Source organism: Staurois parvus, unplaced genomic scaffold, assembly GCF_062004578.1.
Source record: "Staurois parvus isolate SC_StPar_1 unplaced genomic scaffold, SC_StPar_1.0 ptg000260l, whole genome shotgun sequence".
Classification (NCBI taxonomy): domain Eukaryota; kingdom Metazoa; phylum Chordata; class Amphibia; order Anura; family Ranidae; genus Staurois; species Staurois parvus.
The window spans coordinates 342,512-366,366 of NW_028318056.1; the positions used below are offsets into that span (position 1 = coordinate 342,512).

The window sequence follows — 23,855 nt, forward strand, 5'->3', positions numbered from 1 at the left end:
CCCTCCGAGCCTGGGGCCTTTCCCTCCGAGCCTGGGGCCTTTCCCTCCGATCCTGGGGCCTTTCCCTCCGATCCTGGGGCCTTTCCCTCCTAGCCTGAGGTCTTTCCCTCCTAGCCTGGGGCCTTTCCCTCCGATCCTGGGGCCTTTCCCTCCGATCCTGGGGCCTTTCCCTCCGAGCCTGGGGCCTTTCCCTCCGAGCCTGGGGCCTTTCCCTCCGAGCCTGGGGCCTTTCCCTCCGAGCCTGGGGCCTTTCCCTCCGATCCTGGGGCCTTTCCCCCCGAGCCTGGGGCCTTTCCCCCCGAGCCTTGGGCCTTTCCCCCCGAGCCTGGAGCCTCTACCCCCGAGCCTGGGGCCTTTCCCTCCGTGCCTGGGGCCTTTCCCTCCGAGCCTGGGGCCTTTCTCTCCGAGCCTGGGGCCTTTCCCTCCGAGCCTGGGGCCTTTCCCTCCGTGCCTGGGGCCTTTCCCCCGGAGCCTGGGGCATTTATTCCCATTGCAAGGCCCTTTATTATGGTCCCAACAGCAGGACCCTTTCACATGTTCTGCAGCAGGCCTGGACGCAAGTGCGACCTTTGTGACCATGGTAGTTCTGCCACTGCTTCTCAATAAACAATAGCAGAGTATACAGACGTGGTGCAATTAAACATTTTAAGAGGTTCTTCAGTTAAAAGTCAGCAGCTACTTATCCTGTATCAGCTGACCTTCCCTAGAGCGACACTTACCTGTTCAGAGATCCAGCGCCATCCTCAGGATGGTTCTTCACTAGTTGTTGGGTCCCTGGCGCCAGGATTGTAATAGTGGGCAGCCCGTTGTGTTACTTGTGGCCTCACACGCTGCACTTTGTGAATGGTCCCGTAGTCTCCTGGGACCTGTCACGTTTCCCAGCCACTACTGCACCACTACTACACCCCCCCTCCCCCGCAGGTATTTCACCTTTTATTCAGCTTGAATAATATTAAGAAATAAAGTTTGGTTACAATTAAAACCTTTCTTCTGTTCTTGTGTCCAGGTGATGGCCTGACCTCTGCCGGAACCTAACCGAAACCAGGAAAGATGGCGGCGCTCCTGATACCCAGAACATCGGGTGAGCACAATGAGTATTCTATTCCTCCTGATAGTAATCAGTGAGGATGTTCATATAGAAGGTTACAGAAGCACTCGAATATTTCTCCATGTTTAGTAGATACTCGTTACCCTCTAATTCTATATGTACTTTGTAGCCGCCATGTACACCCACCGGCCACTTCATGAGGTCCACCTGCCTAGTCCAGGGTTGGACCCCCCTTTCACCTTCATTCTTCATGGTGTAGATTCAGCAAGGTGTTGGAAATGTTCCTCAGATATTTTGCTCCATATTGACATGATGGTGTCACGCAGATTTGTCAGTTGCACATCAACGATGAGACTTTCCCGTTCCACCACATCCCAAAGGTGCTCCATTGGATGGAGATCTGGTGACTGTGGAGGACATTGGAGTCCAGTGACCTCATTGTCTTGTTCAAGGAACCAGTTGGAGATGATTTGAGCTTTGTGACATGGTGCATTGTCCTGCTGGAAGGAGCCATCAGAAGATGGGGACACTGGAGTCATAGAGGGGTGGACATGACACCACCACACCACGGCACACCATGGCACCACCACCAGCAGCCTGAAACGTTGATACAAGGCAGGATGGATCCTCCACACCCTGACAACACCAGCCTGAACCACTGATACAAGGCAGGATGGATCCACCACACCATGACACCACCACCACCAGCCTGAACTGTTAATACAAGACAGGATAGATCTACCACACCATGACACCACCACCAGCCTGAACCACTGATACAAGGCAGGATGGATCCATCACAACATGACACCACCACCACCACCAGCCTGAACCGTTGATACAAGACAGGATGGATCCACCACATCATGACACCACCGCCGCCAGCCTGAACCGTTGATACAAGGCAGGATGGATCCTCCACACCATGACACCACCACCACCAGCCTGAACCATTGATACAAGGCAGGATGGATCCCCCACACCATGACACCACCACCACCAGCCTGAACCGTTGATACAAGGCAGGATGGATCCTCCACACCATGACACCACCACCACCAGCCTGAACCATTGATACAAGGCATGATGGATCCACCACACCATGACACCACCACCAGCCTGAACCGTTGATACAAGGCAGGATGGATCCACCACATGACACCACCACCAGCCTGAACCGTTGATACAAGGCAGGATGGATCCACCACACCATGACACCACCACCACCAGCCTGAACCATTGATACAAGGCAGGATGGATCCCCCACACCATGACACCATCATCACCAGCCTGAACCATTGATACAAGGCAGGATGGATCCCCCACACCATGACACCACCACCACCAGCCTGAACCATTGATACAAGGCAGGATGGATCCACCACACCATGACACCACCACCACCAGCCTGAACCATTGATACAAGGCAGGATGGATCCACCACCCCATGACACCACCACCACCAGCCTGAACCATTGATACAAGGCAGGATGGATCCACCACACCATGACACCACCACCACCAGCCTGAACCATTGATACAAGGCAGGATGGATCCATGCTTTCATGTTTTTTACTCCAAATTCTGACCCCACCATCTGAATGTCGCAGCTGAAGTCCAGACTCATCAGACCAGGCAATGTTCTTCCAATCTTCTATTGTCCACATTTGGTGACCTGTGCGAATTGTAGTCTCCGTTTCCTGTTCTTAGCTGACAGGAGTGGCCCCCGGCGTGGTCTTTTGCTGCTGTAGCCCATCTGCTTCAAGGTTGGACGTGTTGTGCATTCAGAGATGGTATTCTGCATACCTTGGGTGTAACGAGGGGTTATTGGAGTTACTTTCTATCATCTGGAACCAGTCTGCCCATTCTCCTCTGACATCAACAAGGCATTTTCCTCCACACACCTGCCACTCACTGGAGATTTTCTCTTTTTCGGACCATTCTCTGTAAACCCTAAAGATGGTTGTGTGTGAAAATCCCAGGAGATCAGCAGTTTTTGAAATCCTCAGACCAGCCCGTCTGGGACCAACAACCATGTCACGCTCAAAGTCAATTAAATCCCCTTTCTTCCCCATTCTGATGCTCTGCTTGAACCTCAGGAAATCGTCTTCACCACGTCTAGATGCCTAAACACATGGAGTTGCTGCCGTGTGATTGGCTAATTAGCCATTTGTGCATATTTCATCTTCCCAGCCCCCTATGGTCTAGAAGCCTCCAGAATGCAGGAGGAAACAATCAACCCTCCAGCCTGTGAGATCCAGAACAGCCCAGAGAAGTCGATGGCAGCTCCAATGATTACAGAAGAGCCCAGAATCTACCGATTGGCCGATCCTTCTGTACTAGGAGGGTTCAACGTTCATATCTTCCATCAAAAAATAATTTGCCTTCTTCCAGGAGAATGTAAAGACGTGCGCGGCGGGACGGTTTGCTTCGATTTGGATCTATTCGTTAAGTTCATTACTTCGCTTCCTCGTATTTGTTCTGTTAGAACGATTCGTTTTCAGAATTTGTGTCGTAAATTTGGGATTATTTCGTACATTCATTCTTTTCAAAATTAAAATTTTGACATGAAAATTCTAATTTTGAAATTAGAATTTTGGAAGACATCTATGTTCGTTCTGTTTTATTCTATTCTATTCCATTTTTTTTTATTTTATTTTCTATTCATTTATTATTCTATTCTAATCCTTTAGTTTCTCTTCTTATCTATTTAATCCATTGTATTCTTTTATTTTTCATTCTATTCTGTTTTATTCTATTCAATTCCTTTATTTTTCTATTCTGTTTTATTCTATTCAATTCCTTTATTTTCTATTCTGATCTGTTGTATTCTATTCTTTTCTGTTGTATTTTATTCTTTTCCAACCCTTTAGCTGGTTCTATTCTACTTAATTTATTCTTTTCTGTTTTATTATTTTCAATTCCTTTATTTTCTGTTCTGATCTGTTGTATTCTATTCTTTGCTGTTGTTATTCTACGCTGTTTTATTCTTTTCAAATCCTTTAGTTTGTTCTATTTATTATTATTTCTATTATTATACAGTATTTATATAGTGCCAAAGGGTATGCTCAGCGCTGTACAATAGCAAGGGGGACAGAACATGAGACAAAACAGTAACAATACACGAGGGGTTCAAGGGCCCTGCTCTTTTGAGCTTACAATCTATTCTATTCTGTTCCTTTCCAGCCTTTTAGTTTGTTTTCTTCTGTGTTATTCTTTTTTTCCTTTATTTTCTGTTCTTATCTGTTGTATTCTGTTCTTTGCTGTTGTATTCTATTCTGTTTTATTCTTTTCTAGTAATTTAGTTTGTTCTATTCCATTCTATTCTTTTATTTTTCATTCTATTCTGTTTTATTCTTTTCAATTCCTTTATTTTCTGTTCTTATCTTATTCTTTGCTGTTGTTATTCTATTCTGTTTTATTCTTTTCCAGTACTTTAGTTTGTTCTATTCCATGCTATTCTTTTATTTTTCATTTTATTCTGTTTTATTCTATTCAATTCCTTTATTTTCTGTTCTAATCTGTTGTATTCTATTCTTTGCTGTTGTATTCTACGCTGTTTTATTCTTTTTCCAATCATTTAGTTTGTTCTATTCTATTTAATCTATTCTTTTATTTTTTGTATTCAATTCTATGCCGTTTTTTTCTATTCTATTCCTTTAGATTCTATTCTGTCTTATTCTATTTTTTTTCTATTAGATTCTATAAAGAAGCCTAAGTAGGACATTTCCATTTAGAATTCATTTTTGTAATTTGAATTTGGACATTTCATTTTGATAAACTTTATTTTGGATTCGTTGAAATTCGTTACTGTTGTGATTCAGACATTCAGATACTTCAGAATCTCCGAATAACGAAAATGTTGTCCAAATTTTAATTTGTAATGAAACATATTGCAGGTCTAGGAGTAAGGAAACCTGGGGGGGGGGGGCGCAACTGTCTCCCCTCACAGCTTCATCATTCGATGATGTCATTATACACGGCTCCACCAATGAGAGGAAGACTCTGAAAACCCATCAGATCTCAATGGGGAGGAATCTCCTGCTGGATCTCTATCCTGACATGGACGGGGGATGGGTGAGGAACGTAAGGACGCCCCATCGTAGGATGGAAATGAAGATGATCGACCTACAGAGGACTGAATTCAAAGACACCCCGAAAATCAAAGTGAAGAAATGATGCAGTAGGAGAGTCCATGTTGGTGAAATGTCATTGCAGCAACTCAGAATGGTCCTCAGTAGTTTGTGTGGCCCCCACGTGCTTGTATGCATGACTGACAATGTCGGGGGAGGGTCCTAATGAGACCACGGATGGTGTCCTGGGGGATTTCCTCCCAGATCTGGACCAGGACATCACTGAGCTCCTGGACAGTCTGAGGTGCAACCTGGCAGCGTCGGATGGACCGAAACATGACATCCCAGAGGGGTTCTATTGGGTTTAGGTCAGGCGAGCGTGGGGGCCATTCAATGGTATCAATTCCTTCATCCTCCAGGAACTGCCTGCATACTCTCCCCACATGAGGCCAGGCATTGCAGTCCACCAGGAGGAACCCAGGACCCACCGCACCAGGAGGAACCCAGGACCCACCGCACCAGGAGGAACCCAGGACCCACCGCACCAGGAGGAACCCAGGACCCACCGCACCAGGAGGAACCCAGGACCCACCGCACCAGGAGTAACCCAGGACCCTCTGCACCAGGAGGAACCCAGGACCCTCTGCACCAGGAGGAACCCAGGACCCTCTGCACCAGGAGGAACCCAGGACCCTCTGCACCAGGAGGAACCCAGAACCCATTGTACCAGGAGGAACCCAAGGCCCCCTGCTCCAGGAGGAACCCAAGACACACCACGCCAGGAGGAAGCCAGGACCCAGCGCACCAGGAGGAAGCCAGGACCCAGTGCACCAGGAGGAAGCCAGGACCCAGCACACCAGGAGGAAGCCAGGACCCACCGCACCAGGAGGAACCCAGGACCCCCTGCACCAGTGTAGGGTCTGACAATGGGTCCAAGGATTTCATCCCGATACCTAATGGCAGTCAGGGTGCCATTGTCTAGCCTGTAGAGGTCTGTGAGTCTCTCCATGGAGATGCCTCCCCAGACCATCACTGACCCACCACCAAAACGGTCATGCTGAACCATGTTACAGGCAGCAGAACGTTCTCCACGACTTCTCCAGACCCTTTCACGTCTGTCACATCTGCTCAGGGGGAATCTGCTCTCATCTGTGAAAAGCACAGGGTGCCAGTGGTGGACCTGCTAATTCTGGGGTTCAATGGCAAATGTCAATCCAGCTCTATGGTGCCGTGCAGTGAGCACAGGGCCCACTAGAGGATGTCGGGCCCTCAGGCCACCCTCATGAAGTCTGTTTCTGATTGGTCAGAGACATTCACACCAGTGGCCTGCTGGAGGTCATTTTGTAGGGCTCTGGCAGGGCTCATCCTGTTCCTCCTTGCACAAAGGAGCAGATACCGGTCCTGCTGATGGGTTAGGGACCTTCTACGGCCCTGTCCAGCCCTCCTAGAGGAACTGCCTGTCTCCTGAAATCCCCTCCATGCTCTCGTCTCCTGGAATCTCCTCCATGCTCTCGTCTCCTGGAATCTCCTCCATGCTCTCGTCTCCTGGAATCTCCTCCATGCTCTCGTCTCCTGGAATCTCCTCCATGCTCTAATCTCCTGGAATCTCCTCCATGCTCTTGAGACTGTGCTGGGACACACAGCAAACCTTCTGGCAATGGCACGTATTGATGTACCATCCTGGAGGAGTTGGACTGCCTGTGCAACCTCTGTAGGGTCCAGGTATGACCTCATGCTACCAGTAGTGACACTGACCCGAGCCAAATGCAAAAAGAGTGAAAAACAGTCAGAACAGATGAGTAGGGAAAAATTTCAGTGTTCTCCACCTGTAAAACCATTCTTGTTTTGGGGGTCGTTTCATTGTTGCCCATCTAGTGAACCTGTTGTTAATTTCATTAACCCCAAAGCAGCTGAAACTGATTACCACCCCCCTCTGCGACTTACCTGACCAGATCCATATCCCAGGAGTGTCATGGACTTGATGCAACTCTGATTACAAAGTCCTCCTCTCATTTTTGTGAGCTGTGTATATGAAAAAGCACGATAGGAGTAGATATTCCCTGTTTTGTCTGGAACGCAGTTCTGGCACCTCCAGCCCAGAATGTACTGATAAAGGGGGCTGGGGTGTGCTGAATGGTCTATTGATGCTGATTGCTGGGGATCTATTGTTGCTCCGGGGTTCTTATGTTGCTGGTGGATCTAACGTTGAGATGGGGTTGATAAATGTTGCTGGGGTGTATTTTGTTCTGGAGGGGAGGTCTATTGTTGCTGTGGGGGATCTATTATCATTAACCAATTCCATACACATTACTTAGCACCACAAAGTGATACTTGGCTCTGCATTCTCTAAAAGGAGCAGTACTGGGAGGTGGATAGGGGGCGGAGACAAGGGTCAGTACTGAAAGGTAGGTCAGGGGAGGAGACCAGGGTCAGTGCTGAAAGGTAGGTCAGGGGCGGAGACCAGGGTCGGTGCTGAAAGGTAGGTCAGGGGCGGAGACCAGGGTCGGTGCTGAAAGGTAGGTCAGGGGCGGAGACCAGGGTCGGTGCTGAAAGGTAGGTCAGGGGCGGAGACCAGGGTCAGTGCTGAAAGGTAGGTCAGGGGCAGAGACCAGGGTCAGTGCTGCGGAGACCAGAGCCAGTGCTGAAAGGTAGATCGGGGCGGAGACCAGGTTCAGTGCTGAAAGGTAGTTCAGGGGCGGAGACCAGGGTCAGTGCTGAAAGGTAGGTCAGGGGCGGAGACCAGGGTCAGTGCTGAAAGGTAGGTCAGGGGCGGAGACCAGGGTCAATGCTGAATGGTAGGTCAGGGGCGGAGACCAGGGTCAGTGCTGAAAGGTAGGTCAGGGGCGGAGACCAGGGTCAGTGCTGAAAGGTAGTTCAGGGGCGGAGACCAGGGTCAGTGCTGAAAGGTAGTTCAGGGGCGGAGACCAGGGTCAGTGCTGAAAGGTAGGTCAGGGGCGGAGACCAGGGTCAGTGCTGCGGAGACCAGGGTCAGTGCTGAAAGGTAGGTCAGGGGCGGAGACCAGGGTCAGTGCTGAAAGGAAGGTCAGGGGTGGAGACCAGGGTCAGTGCTGAAAGGTAGGTCAGGGGCAGAGACCAGGGTCAGTGCTGAAAGGTAGGTCAGGGGCGGAGACCAGGGTCAGTGCTGAAAGGTAGGTCAGGGGCGGAGACCAGGGGTGACTCGGGATAGGGGGGAGTACCTGCTTGTTATGAAGGGTACACACCACACTAGGGGCCCAGATGATGAGTTCCGTCCATAATCTGTCCTTGTATGTTCTCAGAGGACATCGGGAGGTTCCTCCAGCAGCTGCACAGCTATGATGACGGGTCCCTGAGGCTACTACTGGGGTATTATGAAGGTGACCTGACCTACACCCTGCAGGCCATGGACACCGAGTCCATCCTGGAGGAACTGCATTCCCGGAACGTCCTCAACACAAAGGTAAGGAGATCCTCCAACGTGACCTGAGATGTGCCAGGAGGAGAGAGCAGGTGTGGGAGGTGCGGGAAACACCCCTCGCCCTCCGGAAGATTCCCCCCCAATGACAGCTTTCACTGACAATTGCGCAGTCATGCAAAGGTGTAGCTTGAAACTTGTAGGCCCCGATGCAAAGGTTCACCTGGGGGCCCCCAACCTAGTAATGGCATGACCCCCCCATCCTAGTAATGGCATGACCCCCCCATCCTAGTAATGACATGACCTCCCCCTGTCCTAGTAATGGCATGACCCCCCCCATCCTAGTAATGGCATGACCCCCCCCCATCCTAGTAATGGCATGACCCCCCCATCCTAGTAATGGCATGACCCCCCCATCCTAGTAATGACATGACCTCCCCCTGTCCTAGTAATGGCATGACCCCCCCCATCCTAGTAATGGCATGACCCCCCCATCCTAGTAATGACACGACCCCCCCATCCTAGTAATGGCATGACCCCCCCCATCGTAGTAATGACACGACCCCCCCCCCCATCGTAGTAATGACATGACTCCCCCCATCCTAGTAATGACATGACCCCCTCCATCCTAGTAATGACTTGACCTCGCCCCTCCATCCTAGTAATGACATGACCTCACCTCCCCCCATCCTAGTAATGACATGACCCCCTCCCATCCTACTAATGACATGACACCCCCCCATCCTAGTAATGACATGACCCCCCCCATCATAGTAATTACATGACCCCCCCATCCTAGTAATGACATGACCCCCCCCATCCTAGTAATGACTTGACCTTGCCCCTCCATCCTAGTAATGACATGACCTCACCTCCCCCCATCCTAGTAATGACATGACCCCCCCCATCCTAGTAATGACATGACCTTGCCCCCCTCCCTATCCTAATGATGACATGACCTCCCCCCTCATCAAAGTGATGACATAACCCCCCCCCCCATGCTAGTGATGACATGACCCCTCATCCTAGTAATGACATGACCTCCCCATCCTAGTAATGACATGACCCCCCCATCCTAGTAATGACATGACCCCCCCATCCTAGTAATGACATGACCCCCCCATCCTAGTAATGACATGACCTCCCAATCCTAGTGATGACATGACCCCCCCATCCTAGTAATGACATGACCCCCCAATCCTAGTAATGACATGACCCCCCCATCCTAGTAATTACATAACCCCCCCATCCTAGTAATGACATGACCTCCCCATCCTAGTGATGACATGACCCCCCATCCTAGTAATGACATGACCTCCCCATCCTAGTGATGACATGACCCCCCATCCTAGTAATGACATGACCCCCCATCCTAGTAATGACATGACCTCCCCATCCTAGTGATGACATGACCCCCCATCCTAGTAATGACATGACCTCCCCATCCTAGTAATTACATAACCCCCCCATCCTAGTGATGACATGACCCCCCATCCTAGTAATGACATGACCCCCCATCCTAGTAATGACATGACCTCCCCATCCTAGTGATGACATGACCCCCCATCCTAGTAATGACATGACCTCCCCATCCTAGTAATGACATGACCCCCCATCCTAGTAATGACATGACCCCCCATCCTAGTAATGACATGACCTCCCCATCCTAATAATGACATGACCTCCCCATCCTAGTAATGACATGACCTCCCAATCCTAGTGATGACATGACCCCCCCATCCTAGTAATGACATGACCCCCCAATCCTAGTAATGACATGACCCCCCCATCCTAGTAATTACATAACCCCCCCATCCTAGTAATGACATGACCTCCCCATCCTAGTGATGACATGACCCCCCATCCTAGTAATGACATGACCTCCCCATCCTAGTAATGACATGACCCCCCATCCTAGTAATGACATGACCCCCCCATCCTAGTAATGACATGACCCCCCCATCCTAGTAATGACATGACCCCCCCATCCTAGTAATGACATGACCTCCCCATCCTAGTAATGACATGACCCCCCCATCCTAGTAATGACATGACCTCCCCATCCTAGTAATGACATGACCCCCCATCCTAGTAATAACTCCCCCAATCCTAGTAATGACATGACCTCCCCATCCTAGTGATGACATGACCCCCCATCCTAGTAATGACATGACCCCCCCATCCTAGTAATGACATGACCCCCCCATCCTAGTAATGACATGACCCCCCCATCCTAGTAATGACATGAACCCCCATCCTAGTAATGACATGACCCCCCCATCCTAGTAATGACATGACCCCCCCATCCTAGTAATGACATGACCCCCCATCCTAGTAATGACATGACCCCCCATCCTAGTAATAACTCCCCCCATCCTAGTAATGACAACTATTCACGGGGGGGGGGGGGGGGGTAATGTATAGTTGAGGTTCCTGTATGTCTGCGTGTGAATCCGGAGTGGAGATGTATTTTCTATTTGACACTTTCATGTTTCCATGTTATCCCGGCTGATACCATCCCGTCTGATAATTCCTGATAATTCCTCGTCTGTGTTTCAGGATTACCTACACATGAGAGACGTGCGGCAGACCGAGACTTTCTCCAATCGTTTGTTAGAACATGTGATGGGATCTGGAAGAGACGCTGTCATTGGATTCTGGGAATGTCTCTTTGTGCTCCGGAAATGTCACCCCAAAATATTGGCAGTTGTGGATGAAATCACTAATACAGGTAACTGACATTGTATCCCATCTACGGTACTTCAAGGCCGGGACTTTTCTGACACTTTTTGCTGAAATTTCAAAAAAAAAAATCTGTATTTTTCGCTAGAAAATGACTTAGAACACACAAACAACCGCCCCCCCCCCCCAAAAAAAAAACAAAAAAACAAAATAAAAAAACTGTATTTTTCACTAACAAATTACTTAGAACCCCCAACAAACAAACCCCCCCCCCAATAAAAACAAACAAATAAAAAGAAAAAAAAATCTGTATTTTTCACAAAAAAATTACTTAAAACCCCCAAACAACCCCCCCTCCAAAAAAAAAAACAACACAAAACAAAAAAAAAACCCAAAAAACAACAAAACAGATAAAAAGAAAAAAAAAAATCAGTATTGTTCGCTAGAAAATTAGTTAGAACCGCCAAGCAACACCCCCCCCCCCCAAACAAAAATCCCAACCACCCACCAAACAAAGCAAAACAAAAAACAAATAAAAACAAAACAAAAAAAATCTGTATTTTGCGCTAGAAAATTACTTAAAACCCCCAAACAACCCCCCCAAAAAAAAACAAAACAAAAAACCGCACCCACCCTCCTAAAAAAAAAACCCCAAAAAAACAAAGAAAAGAAAACAAAAAAAAAAATGTGTATTTTTCGCTAGAAAATTACTTAGAACCCCCAAGCACCACACCCCCCCCAAAAAAAAACAAAACAAAAAAACCCACCCACCCACCAAACAAAACAAAACAGAACAAAACAAAAAAACACCCACCCACCCACCAAAAAAAACAAATAAAAACAAAACAAAAAAGTCTGTATTTTGCACTAGAAAATTACTTAGAACCCCCAAATAACCCCCCCCCCCCCAAAAAAAAAAAAAAAAAAAAAACCCACCCACCCCCCAAAAAAACAAAGAATCTGTATTTTTCACAAAAAAATTACTTAGAACCCCCAAACAACCCCCCTCCAAAAAACAAAACAACCCCCCCAAAAAAAAAACAACAAAAAAACAAATAAAAATAAAACTGTATTTTTCGCTAGAAAATTACTTAGAACCCCCAAGCAACACACCCCCCTAAAAAAAAAAAAAAAAAAAAAAAAATCCCAACCACCCACCAAACAAAACAAAACAAAAAAAAAACAAAACAAATAAAAACAAACAAAACAAAAACAATTCTGTATTTTGCGCTAGAAAATTACTTAGAACCCCCAAACAACCCCCCCACAAAAAAACAAACAAAAAAACGCACCCACCCTCCTAAAACCCCCCAAAAAAAACAAATAAAAAGAAAACAAAAAAAAAATCTGTATTTTTCGCTAGATGATTACTTAGAACCCCCAAGCAACACACACCCCCAAACAAAAAACAAAACAAAAAAACCCATCCACCAAAAAATACAAAACAAAACAAATAAAAACAAAAGAAAAAAGTCTGTATTTTGCACTAGAAAATTACTTAGAACCCCCAAATAACTCCCCCCCCCAAAAAAACAAAACAAAAACAAAAAAAACCCAACCCACCCCCCAAAAAAACAAAAAATTCTGTATTTTGCGCTAGAAAATTACTTAGAACCCCCCCAAACAACCCCCCTCCAAAAAACAAAACAAACCCCCCCCAAAAAAAACAACAACAAAAAAATAAATAAAAATAAAACTGTATTTTTCGCTAGAAAATTACTTAGAACCCCCAAGCAACACCCCCCCCTAAAAAAAAAATCCCAACCACCCACCAAACAAAACAAAACAAAAAAAAAACCAAAAACAAATAAAAACAAACAAAACAAAAAAAAAATCTGTATTTTGCGCTAGAAAATTACTTAGAACCCCCAAACAACCCCCCTCCAAAAAACAAAACAACCCCCCCCCCCAAAAAAAACAACAACAAAAAAACAAATAAAAATAAAACTGTATTTTTCGCTAGAAAATTACTTAGAACCCCCCAAACAACCCCCCTCCAAAAAACAAAACAAACCCCCCCCAAAAAAAACAACAACAAAAAAACAAATAAAAATAAAACTGTATTTTTCGCTAGAAAATTACTTAGAACCCCCAAGCAACACCCCCCCCTAAAAAAAAAAATCCCAACCACCCACCAAACAAAACAAAACAAAAAAAACCCCAAAAACAAAACAAATAAAAACAAACAAAACAAAAAAAATCTGTATTTTGCGCTAGAAAATTACTTAGAACCCCCAAACAACCCCCCCCAAAAAAACAAAACAAAAAAACGCACCCACCCTCCTAAAAACCCCCCAAAAAAACAAATAAAAAGAAAACAAAAAAAAAATCTGTATTTTTCGCTAGATGATTACTTAGAACCCCCAAGCCCCACACCCCCCCCAAACAAAAAACAAAACAAAAAACCACCTACCAAAAAATACAAAACAAAAACAAAACAAAAAAGTCTGTATTTTGCACTAGAAAATAACTTAAAATAACGCCCCCCCCCCAAAAAAAAAAAAACAGAATAAGAAAAAAACCCACCCCCCAAAAAAAAAAACAAAATCTAAAAAAAACCCTCCACCTAAAAAAAACAAAAGAAACCAGGCAGACTCGATGGACCGCTCGGTCTTTTTCTGCCGTCGCTTTTCTATGTTTCTTCATTGTAAATATATTTTTATGCAGAGACCTGGAGAATAAAATGGCGATCGTTGCAATCTTTTATGTCGCACGGTATTGGCGCAGCAGTTTTTGAAAAAAAATTTTTGGGAAAAAAATACACTTTAAAGAATATATAAAAATAACAAAACACAAAAAACCCCAATATAACCCAATTGTTTTGTAAAATGTGAAAGACGTTGTTACGCCGAGGAAACAGATACCTAATAACAGGGATGCGCCGACATATCGGCGGCCAAAATGTATCGGCCGAAAATAGGATTCTCAGCATTTTGCCGATAGGAAAAAAGGTGGCAGTAACGGCCGCTGAAAACGCGTGATTTTTGCAGTGATTTTACCACGTTTAGGATGCGTTTTTCATAAGTGATTTGACTACAAAAAAGCATCAAAACGCCACATATGCGCGTTTTTGACAGGTTTTCAGTGCATTTCAGGCCTGGTTCACACCAATGCAGTTTGTGTTTTGCCATGCACGTTGTATTTTTACACTTTTTTAACTTTTTTTTTTTATGCAGTTTGTGTTTTTTTTTTAATTTTTAATTTTTTTTTACCAACTTGTTGCTGAGCAGATTTAACACGCAAAGCGCATAAAAAACGCAACACTTATGCATTTTCAGTGCATTTCAGGCCTGGTTCACACCAATGCAGTTTGTGTTTTGCCGTGTGTGGTGTAATTTTACACTTTTTTGACTTTTTTTTATACAGTTTGCATTTTTTAAAATTTTTTTTGGCCAACTTGTTGCTGAGCAGATTTAACACGCAAATCGCATAAAAAACGCAACACGTATGCGTTTTCAATCCATTTCAGGCCTGGTTCACACCAATGCAGTTTGCGTTTTGCCATGCACGTTGTATTTTTAAACGTTTTTTAACTTTTTTTTATGCAGTTTGCGTTTTTTAATTTTTTTTGACCAACTTAATGCTGAGCAGATTTAACACGCAAAGCGCATAAAAAACGCAACACGTATGCGTTTTCAATGCATTTCAGGCCTGGTTCACACCAATGCCGTTTGCATTTTGCAGTGCTTTTTGCAGTGCGTCTTGTGTTTGACTCATTTTGCGTTTTTTGAATATTTTTTTGGGGGGGCCAATTTGTTGCTGGGCAGATTAAAAACACAAAACGCCTCAAAAATGCGGCAAATGCTGAAAACCCGCCAAAAACACACTACATAAGCATTAAATGGACGGTAGTGCGTTTCTGCAAAAGGCCCTAAAATATGTGTTGGTGTGAACCAGGCCTCAACGGGGAGAAGTTTTTTTGATGTGTTTTGTGTTTTTTTTTTTTTTTAACTTGCTGAATTTGCACCAAAAATGCAGCAACCGCAAGGGAATACTTTTTGGAGGATGTGAGGAGCCCTGAAAACCCCTCAACTGTTTGTCATGCTTGACTATTGGCTATAGTTGCCTCTTAATTGCATGTAAAATCCAGCAGGTTGGTTGAACCCAATCAATCAACTTGGGTGCGTTCAGCCTGCCCATGCATAGTTCAAATCTCGACCGGTCCCTACTGAACCCGACCGGTCCCTACTGAACCCGACCAGTGCCTACTGAACCCGACCGGTCCCTCCTGAACCCGACCGGTCCCTACTGAACCCGACCGGTCCCTACTGAACCCGACCGGTCCCTCCTGAACCCGACCGGTCCCTCCTGAACCCGACCGGTCCCTACTGAACCCGACCGGTCCCTACTGAACCCGACCGGTCCCTACTGAACCCGACCGGTCCCTCCTGAACCCGACTGGTCCCTCCTGAACCCGACCGGTCCCTCTTGAACCCGACCGGTCCCTACTGAACCCGACCGGTCCCTCCTGAACCTGACCGGTCCCTCCTGAACCCGACCGGTCCCTACTGAACCCGACCGGTCCCTCCTGAACCCGACCGGTCCCTACTGAACCCGACCGGTCCCTACTGAACCCGACCAAGATTCGAACCGTCATTGGCCGACTTTACAATATATATTTGTGTCTTTTTAAGGAGATCGTCTGCTGAAGAAGATTCTGTTGGATAAACATGGCCAGGCGCTGCCTCCAGAGCTTATAAGTAAGTAAAACATACAGGGGGGTCGTTTACTAAACCTGGAGGGTGCAAAATCTGGTGCAATTCTGTACAGAAACCAATCAGATTCCAGGTTTTATAGCCAAAGCGTCGTTGAACAAGCTGAAGTCAGAAGCCGATTGGCTCCCGTACACAGATGCCCCAGATTCTGAGTGAACCAGTTCAGGTAAATCTCCCTCACAGAACCCCGGCTCAGAGATGGTGTTGGAAGGTTTCCCCTCTGTGTGGACCCAACGTTTTGTTGAAGGCTTTATGGTAAAGTTTATAAATCACAGAATACGTGGAGGAATCACACAACATCCCAGAGTTACCCACATGGAAGAAAAATATATACCTGAAATATATTTTTAAAATATTCTTCCCAAATATATTGACATGTATTTGAACTACTACAATTTTGGCCGTATTCAATATATTTCAATAAATATGTATGTATGTATGTATATATATATATATATATATAATTTTTTTAATATATATATTTTGTAATATATAAAAACCACATGTCAGCATACTATATATATCCCTCCCTCCTAGATTGTAAGCTCCCAGGATCAGGGCCCTCCTATCCCTCTTGTATTGAACTGTATTGTTGCTGTATTGTCTCTCGTTATATTGTAAAGTGCTGAGCAAACTGTTGGCGCCATAAATCCTGTATAATAATAATAATAATAATAATAATATATAAATCCTGTATAATAATAATAATGTATAAATCCTGTATAATAATAATAATATAAATCCTGTATAATAATATAAAACTAGAAAAGCTACAATTTCTGGGGAAATTGTGTAAAGTGTTCTTGCCTTCACCAGCAGTCTACAACTGGAGTGGGCGGAGTAACTGGGTGGAGTGGCTTGAGTAACTCTTGTGTGGTTGGAGTGGGCGGAGTAACTGTTGTGTGATTGGAGTGGCTGGAGTAACTGTTGTGTGGTTGGAGTGGGCGGAGTAACTGGGTGGAGTGGCTGGAGTAACCGTTGTGTGGTTGGAGTGGCTGGAGTAACTGGGTGGAGTGGGCGGAGTAACTGTTGTATGGTTGGAGTGGGCGGAGTAACCGTTGTGTGGTTGGAGTGGCTGGAGTAACTGTTGTGTGGTTGGAGTGGCTGGAGTAACCGTTGTGTGGTTGGAGTGGGCGGAGTAACTGGGTGGAGTGGGCGGAGTAACTGTTGTGTGGTTGGAGTGGATGGAGTAACCGTTGTGTGGTTGGAGTGGGCGGAGTAACTGGGTGGAGTGGCTGGAGTAACTGTTGTGTGGTTGGAGTGGCTGGAGTAACTGTGAAAAGGTTGGAGTGGGCGGAGTAACTGGGTGGAGTGGGCGGAGTAACTGTTGTGTGGTTGGAGTGGGCGGAGTAACTGGGTGGAGTGGCTGGAGTAACTGTTGTGTGGTTGGAGTGGCTGGAGTAACTGTGAAAAGGTTGGAGTGGGTGGAGTAACTGGGTGGAGTGGGCGGAGTAACTGTTGTGTGGTTGGAGTGGGCGGAGTAACTGGGTGGAGTGGGCGGAGTAACTGTTGTGTGGTTGGAGTGGGCGGAGTAACTGTGAAAAGGTTGGACTGGGCAGAGTCACTTTATGGAGTGGGCAGAGTAACTGTGTGGAGTGGGCGGAGTAACTGTGTGGAGTGGGCGGAGTAAAGATAGTAAACATGACCCTAACGAATGGATTGATGAAACGTAATAAGTGCACATGGCAAGCGTGATAGAGTGAGAAATGCATTTGAACTTTGAATGATTTCTATAGCACATGGAATTGCAATGTTGTTGCTCGAAGTGCTTCACAGTGACATGAAAACACACATTATAAACACATTCACAGCATTATCACCTCAAATTCTCTACTGTAGAAAACTGATTTCCAAACCTTTAACCAGAAGGCGGCCAAACTGTCACCAATTCAAACTTAGATTTTAAATAGGGCAGAGAAGAGCGGTTAAAAACAAACTGCTCCAACTTGCTCACTTCACTGGCATCTTCAAATGGTCGTAGTTTTAAAAATCCTACAGCGATGAGCTTTATATTGTGAGAATCACAAGACCCAGACCTACATTTTGATGCATAGTATGTCTCTGAAATATTACAAATGAAGGCACAGTCGCAGTTTAGAAATTGCCCTTCAAATTTGAGGTGGCTAGAGTGGAGTTTCAATGAATGTAAATGGGCGACATGAGTTGCAAACAAATGGTCATATTGTGAAAACGATCAGGACTATGGCTTAGCCGTGGACATTTTTAGTGGCAGCAGAGATAGCTGAACGCTTTGATATAAGATTTGTGTAGGTGGGCTGGAAAATGAGGGAGTGATGGCAGTTTAGAAATCATGTCCTGATTTTTCAGCTCACACTCTAGCTTTTGTCAGCTCCCACTCTAGTTTTGAACATTCCGCCATTCATTCCTATGGGACCAATTTCACCACGAAAACGCCGATATTTCATGGACCATTCGGCGAAACGTTCCACAAAGTAATAGCACACCAATCGGGAACAATCCGCACGTTTCCGTATATTACTGTCTATGTAGTGTAAAAACTGTGGGAGGAGTTAGGGGGGTACATTTGGCTAGAATAATAAGAATATATATGTGAGATAACAGGAAGTGGTCGCCATGCAAGAACACTTAAATATATATATCACCCTCCAGTTTAGCTAGGTTTGTTGTTAGCAAGCTTGGGTAAGTCAGCCTGGGAGTGGGGTAGTGGGTTCAACTCAGGCCAGGCTGGGAGGCTTTAATAGGTTAGAGCAGCAATGGGCAAACTACGGCCCGGCGGACCTTTTAATCCGGCCCGCGGAGCTAGGCTCCTCTCACAGTCCGCCCTGAAGACCGGTGTAGCATGAAAATCTGTCTCCTATGAGGATCTGTCCCCCTCGACGTATCTGCGCATGTGCCGGAGATCGCCGATCGGCTGCTAATGCCTGAAACTGGCACATGCGCAGATACGTCGAGGGGGACAGATCCTCATAGGAGACAGATTTTCATGCTACACCGGAACGGCGCGGGAACACGGCGAGAGGAACGCGCGGAGCAAAGGTAAGTGAATTGACACAGGGGGGACTTGGGGACTTAATATGGGGGATGAATTAATATGGGGGATGAATTACTATATGGGGGATGAATTACTATGGGGGATGAATTACTATATGGGGGATGAATTACTATGGGGGATGAATTACTATATGGGGGATGAATTACTATGGGGGATGAATTACTATGGGGGATGAATTACTATATGGGGGATGAATTACTATATGGGGGATGAATTACTATGGGGGATGAATTACTATATGGGGGATGAATTACTATGGGGGATGAATTACTATATGGGGGATGAATTACTATGGGGGATGAATTACTATGGGGGATGAATTACTATGGGGGATGAATTACTATATGGGGGATGAATTACTATATGGGGGATGAATTACTATGGGGGATGAATTACTATGGGGGATGAATTACTATGGGGGATGAATTACTATATGGGGGATGAATTACTATATGGGGGATGAATTACTATGGGGGATGAATTACTATGGGGGATGAATTACTATGGGGGATGAATTACTATGGGGGATGAATTACTATAGGGGGGATGAATTACTATAGGGGGGATGAATTACTATATGGGGGATGAATTACTATATGGGGGATGAATTACTATGGGGGATGAATTACTATGGGGGATGAATTACTAGGGGGGATGAATTACTAGGGGGGGTGAATTACTATATGGGGGATTAATTACTATGCTTACTATGGGGGAATATTACTATACTTACTATGTATGACACATACACATCATTCATGTACCCTTGGTCCGGCCCCCCGGGTCCAATATATGAACCCATTGCGGCCCTCAAGTCAAAAAGTTTGCCCACCCCTGGGTTAGAGCTTCTGTGCCCTCCCACCCTTTCAAAAACTTAGAGAACTTTCTGGAATAGGGATGTAGGAGGCTCAGAGGCTCAGAGATCTGGATGTTTAAGGGACTTTGGCCAATCCCCTAGTAGAAGGTTAGGCATGGTGACCAAGGACAACCCTTAAATGTGGCAGAGCCTTGGGAAGTAGTGTGCAGTGTCAGGTGGAATATGGACTTAGAGGAAGGCTGAAGTGTGGAACCAGGGAGGGGGCCCCAGAAAGGGGAGCCTACCTACAGGCAGGATGCTGGTACGAAGGATCTCTACTGTCTCACCGTCTTCTAGGGAGAACAACCTGTATGCAGGGAAGAAGCCAGCCCAGTGAAAGGTCCAACCAAGGTTAACCAACCAAACAGGACAGGACAGTGTGAATACTCCTACACCCCTTGGGCCAGATAATGGTAGAGGGCGGTCAGCTGTAAGACCCAACTAGTTCTCTTTCAGGACTGCTTACTTGCCAGCTCTTGGGACCTCTTGCCCAGGGATACCCTCAGTACAGTTGGGCGAAGAGGAGGACTCATCTGAAGTCTGAGGAGGTACATAAAAGGGGGCTTTAGTCCTCCTTAACAGAGACTGATGTTATTTTTGCTAATCCACATTTTTGTACAGTATGTTGTTGCTAAGACGTTTGTCCTCAAATTCCTTGGCCATCCCACATACCCCTAGAACCCATTCAGGTTGTTAACCCATTTATAATAACAACTAAAAACCAGCTCAAGGACTGTTATACTGACTCTGTGCAAGTGGAGGTGTGAAGAAAAAGTGCATTGCCTGCCCGTGCCTATCTACGGGGGACCCAGAACTCAGCGACGCCTATGGGCGTAGTGCTACATAGATCAGTTGTATTTCATATTATTGCATTAGAATGGAGTGGTTGTACTAATAAATGTATTTTCTGTTCTTTCCAGAAGTCCAGATAAAGCACAAGCAACATCTGCTGAAGGAAACTCAAACTCTAGTAGAGCCGAGCCCCTTTGGATCTACCCTGGAAGGTCAAAGATTTCCCATCAATGAGCGTTATGTGAAGCTGAGTGTTGTCTCTATTGATCTGTTCAAGGAACACATTTGGCCCAACAAGCTGTTCAGCTGGAGCCACCAGTCACAATGTGTCCCACATGCAGTAATGGTGAGCGGAGCGCCAGGAATAGGGAAGACCACACTGATGAAGAAGATTGTCTATGGTTGGGCGAATGGAGAACTCTACCAAAGATTTGCTTTCGTCTTTTTCTTCTTCGAATTCCGAGCATTAAATAAACTGGGAGAGGTCAGCTTGAAGGAGATGATTCTTCATCAATATCCACATTTGAAGGGTCACATTGGAAATATCCTACGACATCCAGAGGGACTTCTGTTTTTATTTGATGGATTAGAGGAGAGCCAAATGGATTTTATTGCAAGTAAAATGTGTACTGATCCAAAACAGAGCGTAAATATTGGAGCGATTGTGAATAGTTTGGTGAGGCAGAGTCTTCTCTTGGGTTGCTCCATACTGATAACCTGCCGCCCAACCAGCCCGACATTAATTAACACCAAGGATTTCCAGAGGATGGCTGAGATCATTGGATTCCACCAAAAAGACCAACTGAGCTACTTTGAACATTTCTTTGGAAACAAGAAACTCTCAGAAAAGGCTTTTCATTACGTACAGGAGAATGACACGCTGCACACTTTCTGCAATATCCCATCATACTGCTGGATCGTCTGTACGGTGCTATCAATGTGCTTCAGAGCCCAACCAACCATCACCGATAAGCTGATGGCATCATTGCCCAAAACAATGACACAACTCTTGGTGACCTTTGTCTCCAACATTCTGGCCAATCACAAGAAAGATGATACTTCCACCACCCAGGATTTGATATCTATTGGGTGGATGGCAGAACACGGAGTCATGAATCAAATGACTGTATTTGATCGCCAACATCTGGACTCCTTCCGTGTGAGAACTGATAATGATCTCTTTTCGTGTCTCATGATGGGATCTGGTGGGCCTCCTGATGTGGAATACACCTTCTTACTTCTCACTCTCCAGGAGTTCTTGGCTGCCTTAGTTCATTTTATTGACTATAATCCCCACAGATTGAAGGACTCACTTGCTAGGGCTGAATCCTACCAAGATGGCCGTGCTGAAATATTCTTACGTTTCCTCTGCGGTCTCTCAGACTCTTTTACTAGATCCACGTTAGAGTCTCATATGGAAAAAATGTCTGCTAAGGCTTCCCGCCACGTGGCCTCCTGGATCCTAAAGAAAACAAAAGAACAAAAACCTGACAAATCTTTTAGGGGCACCAGAGATCTTCTTCACGTATTCTACTATCTCCATGAGGCCAGGAATGAGGAGCTCGTGTTACAATGTATCGGATCAAAGAGCGTAATCGACTTTTCTGGAATTACTCTCACCTCCATAGACTGCTCTGTGTTGTCTTTCATCCTTCAATCCTGCAGAGAGACCGAACATGTCAATCTAAAAGGATGTAATGTTCAAAATGAAGGATTACGAAAACTCGTACCGGCTCTACACACCATCAGGAGTTTGAGGTAAACGATAAATATTGACAAATGATTTATTGTGTCAAAGTGTATGTGCCGTGTCCAGGGGCGGACTGACCATTCTGGAAACCCGGGCACTGCCCGAGGGCAAGGGGTCAGTAGGGGGCCCCATGAGATGCCACTTGTACTTTATTCATAGGATTTTTTGAGTTTGGGCAAGGACACAGGGGCCCCATGATCCCCTATTGCCCGGGGGCCCCATGAGTTGTCAGTCCACCCCTGGCCGTATCAACGAATCACCCCAATGATGACTGGCTAACCAGAACAAAATCATTGTTTAGAAGAGGAGAGAGCTTACCTTGGACAGATAAAAAGTGACGTGGCCCATAACAGCCTGCAATACCGGTGACCACCACTGGAGAGCGGCTCAGCCGAACCTAGCTGGCTGGACACACACAGGCAGATACAAATCCTGCAATCCATCTGTCATACTTTAACCACTTCCCGTCCGGCCGTTGTATATAAACGGCTGGACGGTGGCAGTGCAGGGGCGGGTGGCCGTTTATAAACATGCTGCCCGCTCCCTGGGAGCGCGCAGCACCGCAATCTGGTTCCTGCTGTGTCCTCCGGACACAGTGAAACACCGATCGTCGTACGGGACCTCTCTGCGAGGTCCCGATCATGTGATCACTGATTGGCTAATCAGTGATCGCATGCAGAGTAGTAAGCAAGTTGTCACTTCTGACATCATTGCTTACTACGTGTGAAATCTGTGAATGATCACAGAGGTCACATGGTACAGGGCTATTCACAACAGCCTTCTACCATGTGACAAGCTGTGACCAATCACAGCTCACACAGTATTTCTCAATGAGTGCAAGAATGCAGCCAGAGAGAAGGAGAAATGATTGCTTTTACAGCCTTTATGGGTGTAAAAGCAATCAGTGTAAAAAAAGAAAAAAATCTTCATCACCCCCCACAAGTAGTACAGTGTCACCATGGTGATACTACTGCTAGGGTGACAGTATGTATAAAAAAAAAAACATAACTAATAATATAAAAAATTAAGATAAAAATGTAAAAAAAAGTTTAGAAATTATAATTTTTGGTTATAAACTAATTTGGGTTATTTTTTTATATTTTACAAAAAAGATAACGGAATAAATTTTGGCCGAGATTTAGGATGAGAAATAATTTTTTTTTTCAAAATGTTTGGACTTTTTCATTTATATAGCAAAAAAAATAAAAATCCCAGCGGTGAATAAATACCACCAAAATAAAGCTTTATATGTCTCAAAAGTGCTAAATATCATATGGGTACAGTGTTGCATGACCGCGCAATTGTCATTCACAGTGTGATAGTGCTGAAGGCTGAAAATTGGCCTGGACTGGAAGGGGGGGAAAGTGTCTGGACTGGAAGGGGGGGAAAGTGTCCGGACTGGAGGGGGGGGGGGGGGAAAGTGTCCGGACTGGAGGGGGGGGGGGGAAAGTGTCCGGACTGGAGGGGGGGGGGGGGGGAAGTGGTTGTGGAGAAGCCCATTGATTCCCACA

At 45.8% G+C, this 23,855-nt stretch overlaps 1 protein-coding gene across 1 annotated transcript; it reads left to right on the top strand.

Moving 5' to 3' along the window:
* Positions 1–1,004: 1,004 nt before the first annotated feature.
* On the top strand, positions 1,005–22,352 carry LOC149459447 (NACHT, LRR and PYD domains-containing protein 3-like; the record flags this gene model as incomplete). Its single annotated transcript, XM_089681097.1, has 5 exons — positions 1,005–1,081; positions 8,400–8,560; positions 11,075–11,246; positions 15,832–15,897; positions 20,723–22,352. Coding segments are annotated over exons 1-5 (2,060 nt in total), but the record flags the coding sequence as incomplete, so codon positions are not given.
* Between the last annotated feature and the right edge of the window lie 1,503 nt (positions 22,353–23,855).